An 11,870-nucleotide genomic window follows, 5' to 3' on the forward strand; every position below is an offset into this window, starting at 1 on the left:
CAAAAATTTTATGAGCGTGGAATTATGCTACTACCAGAAAGATGGCAAAAGGTGTTGGACCAGAACGGTCAATATATAATTTAATAAAGTATTTGTTTATTATACGAAAACTGTGTTTCATTTCCACAAAAAAAAAAACGAAATGACTTTCCGAACAACCGTATGGTTTTTTGGATGGGGCAGGATCACAGGTTATGGAATTTTATCATTGTGGCAGATTTAAACAATAACTTATAATTTAGTGGATTGTTTTGTTGAATTTATTGTATCACTTGGGCCCAAGTATAATGACGATTTAAAGATACTCAAGAATCAGATGTTTTGTGAACTTACCAATTTCACCAGCTACATGAGCTCCCATACCATATCCAATCAATACGAACCTTCTTTCATTGTATCCATACTGGTTTATCATACTTTTAATAAAATCGGCCGTAAAACTTCCAACTTCAACAATTGTTTGGTCTCGAATGTAAATAATTCCAGCGGGTTCACTATAATCAACCATAAATAGATTGATGTCGACAGCGTTCAGCAATGAATCTTTCACATAGTCACTGACCCCGGCCGACGTGTATTTCTCAAAGGTATCGTGAATTATAAAGTAGTTGGCCTTTTTACTGTTATAATTCGTGTGTAAGAGAAATTTTGGTCTTCTCAAGCTTATCACGTCCGGCTTTTCCAGATTTTTCCACGTAAACAAATACAGTGTGATATTTTCTGGGATAAAGCGATATTGGCGAGCTTCTACGAAAAGGAAAATAGTTCTAATTTAGAACTGCAAGATCTCCCCATTCTTAGCAACAAAGAATTATCGAGAAATGAGCCACAAATAAAATAATACAGACAATAATAACATAGCCAATTATTCCTAATGAAGGTTTATTGAATTACTGAACAGTACTAACAAGCTGGGATCGTAAGGGATCTCATTACATTATGTCAGGAAGACAGAAAGCGAATTACGAATACCTAATACGTCTTTGTGGGATTTATGACATTTCTGTACGTTTTGAAACAATTTTAGTCCATTTTCAATCGGATTTGAACTAAAAACATTTCAATATATACGTACATAGGTCATTTAGAATTTCATGAACATTGGTTTTGGGTTGTATTGTAGTGATAAAATGGTTTGAACCAAATGTGCAACACGAGCGAAAGTTTCTAGAAACCATCGCTGAAAAGAAATCAGAAAGACATACCTGTTCTTCGTGCATAGACAATAAAAAAACTGAAAATTATTGCAAACAGCACAAATTTCATTTTTTAACTAACCGCTGCCGGTGTAGGTATAAATGAATGCATGTACGTAACAGATTTATTGAATGTACTTTTTATACATTTAACAAATACCTACAATTTTACTTCAATCTTATCAAACAGGTATTACTTTCCCATTCTTCTAAACCAGAAATGGATAGAATAGAATAAGTTTTACATTTCTTATATACATCTATGTTTACCATTTGATTTATACCTATTTGGCCAATGCATTGATAAGGTGTTATGCAAAAAAGGTTTACATAGATAATGCTTTTTTGGGATTGCTACGGTACAAGAAAATTAATTTATTAATTATCTATCAGAAGTTGAAAAATGTACTATTGTATTACGTCGTTCTGTTCGTAAATACCTCCGTTATTTTATACGGCATCAAGAGCTTCTATCTTTGTGGTACTTTTTCTTTTAGGTCAGTTGCTAGTGCTAACACTTTATTAATTTGTATTCACCATCAAAATTGACAACCAATACAGGTAACGATGCAGAACTTTTCATATAAAATAAATTTCTATAATAGTAATAATAACGTATGCATAACCATTAATTAAACTTTTAATTCAATTGAGCTCTTATTTAATGAATTTAATTTAATTTACTACTTATTTTTTGCATAATTGTTTCTATTTCGCACTTTATCTGTCTGATCCAGTTTCTGCCATGCAACGGTAATATATTTTAAATACAGTGTAATAATTGTTATTTACTAATAAATTCCTTCAATAAATTGTAACTCCAGTATTGAATTGTTGAGTATTTTCACACAAAAATAACATTTTCTTATCAACTTGCGAGGTGCTTGAACAATAAATAATACACTTATTAATAACAAATAATAATGACGTGTTGCAAATACAATTGTACCTACTTAGATATACATACAAAACACTACACATGTTTCTCAAAGTAAATTGGGGGGGTGAGGGGTGTAAATCATTTGGAAAGAACAAGTTATTCACATCAGTTGCTTGGTTGACTTCCTATTTAGTTTGAGATTTTTTTTAATAAAATGTAGGTATATCTCCTGGATATAGGAAATGCGATATTATAACTCATCTTTGATTTTTATGACTCTTTCGGGAAAACCGCGATTGTATTGTTTTTATTGTAACTGTTTCTGAAGTTTATCGCAATCGTATTTCAATAGATACCCAAAGGTAATTTTTTTTGTTTCGAAAAAAAACTCCACAGAAGAAAGAATCGAAATGTCCGCACTTTGTTTCAAACAAAAGCATGACTTAAAAAAATCGAACAGAATGTAATCATACCCGTACGTTGTGTATATGTTGTAGCGAACAAAGGCAAAGAACGAAAACAAACAGTTCAGAGCTCAGACGAGCCTTTTACCTAACTCTACGTACAATGCATAACATTCGTTGCTTTTGTGGCCTTTATGTTTTGAATAAGCGTATCCCGTAAATTCAAACTTCAGAGAAAATCCGAGTAGGTAACCGTCACTACAATATAATAACAGAACGCACAAAACCAGTACCTAGTATTCTTTTAAAAGTATAGTAGTAGTTTTTGGCATCAACGGATTATAAATATCTGACAACTTATTTATACTTTGATTTCCCAATTCCGGAAAAATCCCTATCTAATATCTAGAGATTGGCACGAACCTAAAATAAGCTGTGAAGCTGGCTTGTGTTAAGTATATTATTGGTAAATAGGTCCAAGGACATCTACCTTGGGAATCCAATCCCATCCAGTCGTACGGATACACTTGGATGTCTATGATGATATGAAAATTTCCCTTATATCACGAAAACCAAAAACAAATGTTACGGGCGAAGTTAAATAATCTTAAAAATGTAGGGATGAGTTATAAAGATATTAGAAGAGTGATACTTAGTTTGTATAAAGAGCAACAGGCAGTTATAGAGCCGGAACTGCAACATAGAGAAGTAAATATTAGGAAAGGAATCGGACAGGGATGCACACTGTCATCGCTACTACGCTAAGAAAAAGCCAATAAAAAGATAAGCGATGAAAAATTAGAAGTGGCCGATTTTAGGTATCTAGGAAGTCAGATAGGTCAGGAAGGAAAAAGTACTGAGTAGGATTATGGAAGCGGAAGTAAAAACACAAGTTAAATGTGTAAACTCAAAATTATATTTCCTTTCGTCTGATATGTTAAAGAGTTCGAAAGCAACTAACTACATTTGGTGTGTTTTACGAAAACATAATTGCTGTAGCACGCAGGAAAGTATTCGATAACAGTTGATCTTAAACATACTGCGTCGCCACAAATTAACGCTGATCCTGTCGATATACAATAAATTTTCTCCTTAGACTAAACAATAAGCGAATACAATTTTTGTACAGTAAGTCATATGTATGACATATGTCATATTGACATATTATATGTCTGAATCCAACAAAAAGTAATAAGGATATAAAGCAAAGGAAAGCGCAGCATCCAGTCGTCTTTAATAAGACGAAGATACTTCTATGTTCGCGAACGGTTAATTTAGAAATTCGAAAAATATTGTTAGAGGTGTAAATTTGGAGCGCGCTGTATGGATGCGAAACGTGGACGGTGGGCGCAGCGGAAAAGAAAAGGTTAAAAACGTTCAAAATGTGGTGTTATAGGCGGATGATGAGGATATCGTGGGTAAAAAAGGTTAGAAATGAAGAGGTATTAGAAAGTATAGGAGAACAGAGGACTCCATGCAAGTCAATAAGAAATTAGGCGTGATAGGTTGGTAGGTCATCTTCTCAGGCATGAAGGTCTAGTCAGAGGCAAATTAGAGGCAGAAACGGAAGTTAGGAGGGGTAGGTAGAGGTAGACCTAGATTACATTACTGTTCGCAAATAGTTAAGGATGTGGGCTGTTCTAGTTTTAGGGAAATGCGATGTTTAGCTCAGGATAGGAAAGAGTGGAGGTACGTGTCCAACCACTCTTAGGACTGACGACCTTATGATGATGATGGGCAAAGTCCGCACAGTGCAAGGGTATGCAGAGGTAGCGCAAAAATGTTAGTACCATAAGTACTAAACACTACATGGGCAACGCTAATTCTGCTAATCAATTAAAGGCGAAGCAGTTATTGAGATTTAAAGGAAGTGAAAATTGTGTTACTGTTCACATTCCATAATGAATTTGAATTTTCCCAAAGCAATGACAGAAATGATTAATTATTCTTGAAATTATGAAGTTCTGATGTCTATGAAACAATGATTTTCAAAGATTTTTATGAAAGCAAAAATTATTATGCCTACCGGAAATCTTGCATAAATTGAACCGCGATTAGTTTTGTTTCGTCGATTTATTATGGCTAACTCTCGGAACTCCATTGACTGTTCAGTTTCCAATTTATCGACCCACTCCCCCTAATAACCGTCTGTTTTATGGCTGTGTAGGATATTTCGACTGAAATTGACGATAAATTATTAATTTTTCTTTTGCCATTACGGACAGTTATCACCAACACGTTTCGGAAGTGACCGTATAAAATTGATATTACGTACGATACTTGCGATTGCGAACCAAGGCGACATACACACATGGGTACATATATATATATATATTTATGGCATTCCGAACGGCCCTATTTTACGACGACATAACCTCCTCGTTCTTACCGCCACTCAGTGTAACAGATTAAGTTGTAACCGCGCTTTTCCTTTCCAATGATGGCCCCATTTCGACGCGGATCGTTCGTGTTGGACGCGGGGGTCGATCGAATACGGCGCCATCGAGCTCTCGCTCATTACCACCTCCTTTAATCAATAACGAAATTTAATGCCGTTTGTTTAATACAATGGCATCTGTTGCATCAGCGAAAATGCTGGACTAATGGTCGCACTAAAATCGTTATTAGCACTTTGCGTTAGTCACAATACCAGCCTCGTGATAGTCGACGGGTCCATTAAACGAGCATAATATAATTAATTCTTTTTTGTTTGTTTAATAGGCTTATTGAGATGCACGTGTGAACCCTAGACAAAAATTTTCAGTCTCTCTCCAGTCTCTCCGAGTGTTTCAGCGTCTCTGTGAGCGTCTCTCGCAGTCTCTCAGTTATTGCCTAGGTGTTTTTATGGATCTCTCAATTCCTCACAGTCTTTGGAGAGACTCGAACGATAAAATTGTTAATTCAGAGATTCGAGTCTCTCACAGAGGAAGTTCAAAACAGTAGTTATAAACAATATTCCAGAGATAATCTTTTTTATCTGCAATAGTACGAATAAAGATATTTAATGGTCACTAAAACGTACANCAAAATAAAACAATTAAGTGATAAAGGAATCTTAAGATATATCTTAAAAAGCAGCGTTAGTTGAATAGATAAATGTTGCAGTAAAAATATAAAGTTAAAATGTAAGTATGCAACAAACAAATAAAATACTTGATTAGAGTATGTCATTGATTCGATATAGAAACTATTTACGGTATAAGTTGCAAAATAATAAGATATACTTCAGGTGTTTATATAAATGAATGAAAGAAATGAAATATGTTTGTGCGTAATACATGTCACCATTCTTATGCTTGGTTCATATATCTAATAAACTCACGATGCTGATACATCTACGTGACTATAGCAAAAAAGAAACCGAGGAGAATAAGCTTTCTGGAAAAAAGACATTCTATGACTGTTTATGTATATAAGCATCCGACGAAATGTAAGAAAGTTGAAAATCCATACGGTGATATAGTTAGATAGATAAGTGATACAAATAATACACGCTGAGATAAATCTGCATAAATCTTCGCTGAGGTATACTTTCTCTAGCGATATGCCCCTTCCAGTGTCTTAGATGCACTCTGGCAAAATCGTAGGTAGGGAGAAAAAAGCTCATTATACTCTCGACTCTTGAACATTAAATATATTTTTTCCTCACCGGTTAAGAGTTTGGCCGAGAGTTGTCTCCTTTTTCTGGCCTAGCGCTGTTCTTTACTACTTTGCGCCGGTCAATCTGAAGGACACACCGCTACAGAAAGTATACGAAGTATACGCCTCGTACAATTCCTTATTAAAAAATAAAGTGAAATTATTTATAACCCACCTTTTATCTATATCGATTCCACCAAGATATGATTTCTGGTTAGAATTGCATAAGCCAAACAAGAAAGCCTTATAATTTTCGCATTCAACTGCAGAGAATCCTCCACTTTCTAGAGACTCTACGTAATAATCAATTGCTCTTTCATGAGAGCACATGGCGTTATAGTTACAGCCAGGTTGATCGATCGTGTTTACGAAATAAGATGCGTGTCCTACTGGAACTGTTAGTCCAATAGAACTAGTATGGACTGATTGTACAAAGTAGGCCTTTTCAGTATCGATGTACACTATTGGAGGCGTCATATTGGCAGGATCCAAAGCCACAATTGTATCAATTTCTCCATCTAAATGTCTCCCTATTGACGGGTGAATTGAGCTTTGTTACCAAATTCATGTTAATATCAGATTATATTTTTACCCTTTTGTCAAGCATAGTGATGATAGGAGAATGATGAAAGGGGACAATAAGAAAAGGAGGGATATGATATTGACAATGAAACACAAAATGTGCTTTTCACCTTCATTTAGGTAATTTATTTATTTTTGTCAATAACAAAACTGATAAAATAGATAAATTGAACTGTTCGGAATGTGATGCGACATATATATAAGGCAAACGGATCGTAATTTTAAGGTTAGACTTAAAGAGCATAAAAATACTTTCAAACGGGCTATTGCAGCATTGCATAATAATTGTTTTATTTAATATGTTTTATTATTAGCCAAACGCTGATATCATTAATGTTACATGAAGTGTTAATTTGAGATATGCATATTAGAAGCAGAAATAGAAATGAAGAGGCAGCGAAAACCCTAGATTAGATTAATGTTAACATATAGTTAGGTTAGGTTATAGATTACAATAAGGTATTTAATATGAAAATGATAATTAAGTCAAGGTAACACTCGATTGAATGAAAATGACAAACTGAAATTGCTAAAAAATTAATTGAAAATAGCATTAACGATAGTGTTTTTAATTTCCGCTACTCAAGTATGTTCTCTTGAGTGAATTTTATCGATTTTAATCGAAGAATTTTATGTTTTGAGAAAAATGCGTAATCATTAAAATTCTTAACAATATTGTATTAATGTGAAAAGTTTCAAATGAGTATAGGTGAATATTTTATAAATATAAGAAGAAGTTTCAACTAATAATATTATTATTAATGTGAAAATTTTAAATGAATTTTCACGTTAATATTAAATATTAAACGTTTTATGATAATATTATGATTATTATTGCTTCCTTACCTATTTCTCCGGCAATATGAGAGCCCATACTAAATCCCACTAGGATGAAGTCTTCAGCAAAAAGATCGTAAGCAGTTTTCATAAGACTAATAAAATAAGCGATAATTCTCCCAGTCGCAACTATAGCTGCATCGTGTATTTCAAATGCGCTAGCAGGACCACTGTAGTCCACCAAGAAGACGTTAACATCGATTTGATCTAGTAACGCGTTCTTAGCGTTAGTTGCTATTTTGTAGTTACAATATAATCCATGAATAATAAAGTAATTTAGTCGGGAGCTTTTAAAGTTTGACGTTGAAAGGTCGGATAAATTAGCTGAATTAATCTTTTGGGGTTCGTTTCTGTTTTCCTTTGCGAAAAAAAATAGTGTCACATTGTCGGTCGTTATTTCCACTGAACTGACGCCTAGAATTTGTAAAAATTCTTCACAATACATTTTATATATTTTTTTACAATTTTAATTGCACCCAAAGTATTACAGACAAATAAAGAAAACCATAAAGTTTAACCCAATTAAACTTTAGTTAGTAATATCAAATTTTCTGTGCAGAAGTGTATTCAATTCTAAAAACTTATTGTTAGTTAAAGCTTACCGAACGAAAGAAGGTAAAAAATGAAGATACCAACTCTTGCAAGGAACATACCCATTGAGGTGTCAAAAAGTAAGTCAGTTTTGTTAAAGACAGCTAAAAAATTTATACTATCTTATCAGCAAAGCTAGAATACGTGTATGTCATATACATATCTCTATTATGCACATGCATATGCTATTTGACGGAATCCCTCAAAGCATGCAATAAAAATGTAAATTCTGCAGATGAGTTGCCATAAATGTAGACATAAGTCTACTGGTTGTAAAATAAGTAACAGAAAAAAGTTGCAATATTATTACATTAACCCGAAGACAGCATTTCGATATCTTTGGATTTCATCAGCACGCAGCGTCGCGTAGAAGGTTCAACAAAGTAAATCCCAAACGCTGTTTATTGCAGTTTTTTAATTTATTCGAAAGAGAGGCTCTCTGATTAGTTACTTTTGGTTTGTAATTCCTAGTTATTTAGCAATTTCCCATCTACCAACACTGGCAAAAAGATGAAAAAGCAAATATAACTTATACGTAGGTAATTTCAAAAAGAAACGCATAGAATATGATTTTTTGTAAAATGCCATGAATATTGCTACTTATACAACATTACGCCATCTATAATGAATTCAGATGAACAACGACAACGATGCTTAACTTCTATAATTAAGGAAAATAACTGAAATGTTTATTGTAAGTAATATAACGTAAGTAAAATGCATATTTTATAAATCATGCATAGAATGCATACTTTTGAGTAAAGGAATACTTACCTCATACTTGTATTTGAATATTTATAGAAAACAGTTACTGTGTAAGCTACGAATAGATATTTTTTAGATAAAAATAAAATTAAAAACATCAAAACTGTTTCTGTACTGCTTAATAAATTTTAGTCTCAATTTATAATTAGATTTTAATAAATCAAACGAAAGTCATTTTAAAGCTTTTTATTGAGAATTGCATTTGTTTCTGGTTAGATTTGTAGACATCTTAAATTGACGAAGTGAACAATTAACGTTATCTGCTCAATCTTTTGAAAACGGAGGTCTCTTGTAAGTATCCAGAAAATAACTTCCATTGGCCCTAAAAAACATTTGTTTCTATATAAAAATAAATTTTTACATGTTGTAAATATATTTTATTGAAAAAAGACATTTTCTTTTTCAGATTTTCTATTCAACCAATTTAAAAGTCGTATTATTTGGTCTTTCAATTAGATTAGATTAGGCATACTTACACCACTTGGTGGTAAAACTTGTAGTTTGAAATTAACGGACTAATTTACATGAGAATGATGCATGTGGATCGAAAAATTGTTTTTTAAAATCACAAAACGCGTTAAATAAACTAATTTTTTTGATAACGAATTCCGCAGAGTTTTAAAAGAAAAATTTACTAAAAATTTTCCTGAAAGCAATAGATTTGTGTCCATAAAATAAGCGAATTCTGAAATAAAAATCAGTTTACATCATTTTAATACTGATCATTATAACAGTAGATAAGCTACGACAATTCGGGATCCAAATGTCATGTATTGCCTTGTTCACTTCATCCATTTTTAACTGCTGTCATCGTAAGTCAGGACTTCGCCCTGCTCCTTCTGCGAGTACTCCATCCTCCTTAACCCCCCTGCGGTTGTTCCGTCCCCTGAGACCCCCATTATCTGTGGTTCCCTGATTATAAGGTGCTCCGCTGTTTCTCAGGTCTGCGATACCTCATCGGCATGCCCTAGAGGTTTAGCCATTGCCTAGCATTCGGGAGAACTCCGGTTCGATTCCTGGTCTGTCTGCATCGGCCCAAGTTGTTCTGTGATTTCCCTGGATCTCTTAAGCAAATGCTGGGGCAGTAATATTCCACAAAAAAAATCTTTCATTCCCTTATGTCTTCAATTCGTCCGTCTCATCTCTCTCACCCGAACCACCACCCATCCATTCCAACGATTCCTGAAAGGAAAGAAGGTTGAAGAAGGCCTTTCGACCTACCTTCCGGCGTAGTCTGGAGGGACTGCCCGCTCACAAGCGGTAGTGGCTGGTAAGAATGAAACACCCAAAACTTTTTTTTTAAATTTTTTGATGTCGTAGCTTATCTACTATATTTTACCAGGTGTTTAAGTAGATATCTTAAGTACTTAACCTTCTTGAATACTTAATTTATAAATTAAATAATTGCGAGTTGTGAGCATTAATTACTACAGTTAATCGGCTTTTATCAATATGAGAATAATTATTACTTTTTAGGATTAAATCAGATACAATCATTTGCCGATACCTATTCATGCCTTATTGATACAGATCGTCTCAAAAGCAAGCATATCGTCTTGGTATCGTATGAAAAAAATCGATACGAGACGAGACAGTGTCGATAAAATATCTTCATATTCCCCCATAGTTAACAGATTCCTACCGGGTGTCAAGTATCTCTCCGCCAAGGTACGATAACGGATTGTTGTCACACAAGCCCGATGAATATGATTCACGACAATCACATCTAATGGCATAAAATCCTCCATTTCTCACTGACTCTGCGTAATACTGCGCCGATCTTAAATGAGAACATTCAACGTCCCCTTCGCAACCGGGTTGTTCTGCGGTGTTGGGATAATAGTCGGCATGTCCCAAAGCAGTGAACAGTCCCTTCGAGCTTGTATGTATTACTTGAACATATTCAGCCTTGTATGCATCTATATAGACGTTTGGTGGTGTCATATTTGCCGGATCTAGAGCTACAATCGCTCGAATTTTGCCATTCAAATTCTTGCCTAGAAATAAACAAAAGAACCCCGTCTTTAGTTACTAAGAAACTACAGGATTCTCTTGACAAATTTTATGGCAGTTTCACTTCTATATTTTACAGAAAATATAGGGTTGTTCGGAAAGTCATTTCGTTTTCTCCCGACAGAGGATTTAATTGTATTCTTTTGCACCCAACTTAACATTTAAGCCGTATAATTTTTATATGCTTTGAGAGATCATATGGCAAGGCGTGTGTATGAAAGATTCCAATTAATTCTACGAATAATTTTTGGTTGGTGCCCTTTTAAATATGGAGAGCGATAAGCAGCATTTTCGACATATCTTACTGTTTTACTACAGAAAGGGTAAAAATGCTGTTCAAGCCAGAAAGAAATTGACTGATGTGAATGGAGAAGGTGTGTTGACAGTACGCCAGTGCCAGAACTGGTTTGCTAAATTTCGATCCGGCAATTTTGATGTTAAAGATGCACCACGTTCGGGAAGGCCGGTTGAAGCTGATAAAGACGCGATAAAGGCATTAGTTGATGTGAACCGACGAATAACAACACGCGAGATCGGATTGAGGTTAAATTTATCAAATTCAACAGTTTATGACCACTTGAAAGGTCTGGGATTATCCTATGTTCTCACAGAGAGAAATCTGTGTCGCCGCATTGACGTCTGCGATTCGCTTCTCAAACGTCACGAAAATGATCCGTTATTGAAGCGCATCATCACTGGGGACGAAAAATGGGTTGTATACAACAACGTCAAACGCAAGAGGTCATGGAGCAAAAAAGAAGAACCGGCTCAAACCATTTCCAAAGCCGATATTCACCAAAAAATGGTAATGCTGTCTGTTTGGTGGGATTTTAAAGGAATCGTTTTTTTTTTGAGCTTTTACGGGATAACACAACGATTATTTCGGAAGTCTACTGTCATCAGCTGGACAAACTGAATGATGCACTTCAACAGAAAAGGTCAGAACTAATCAACAGGAAAGGT

The 11,870-nt window shown here is 34.4% G+C and overlaps 2 protein-coding genes across 3 annotated transcripts in view; one reads left to right on the plus strand and one right to left on the minus strand.

Moving 5' to 3' along the window:
• LOC108739465 overlaps nt 1–11,870 on the plus strand; it is a 239,413-nt gene that overhangs the window by 172,644 nt on the left and 54,899 nt on the right. The window lies entirely within an intron of this gene.
• On the minus strand, nt 9,113–10,886 carry LOC108739466 (pancreatic lipase-related protein 3-like). Its single transcript, XM_018473372.1, has 2 exons — nt 10,537–10,886; nt 9,113–9,216 (listed from the first exon to the last, which is right to left on the minus strand). Exons 1-2 carry the CDS (start codon nt 10,836–10,838, stop codon nt 9,159–9,161), a joined length of 360 nt encoding a protein of 119 aa, XP_018328874.1. The 5' UTR covers nt 10,839–10,886; the 3' UTR covers nt 9,113–9,158.

This window comes from Agrilus planipennis, unplaced genomic scaffold, assembly GCF_000699045.2.
Source record: "Agrilus planipennis isolate EAB-ADULT unplaced genomic scaffold, Apla_2.0 scaffold208, whole genome shotgun sequence".
Lineage (NCBI taxonomy): Eukaryota > Metazoa > Arthropoda > Insecta > Coleoptera > Buprestidae > Agrilus > Agrilus planipennis.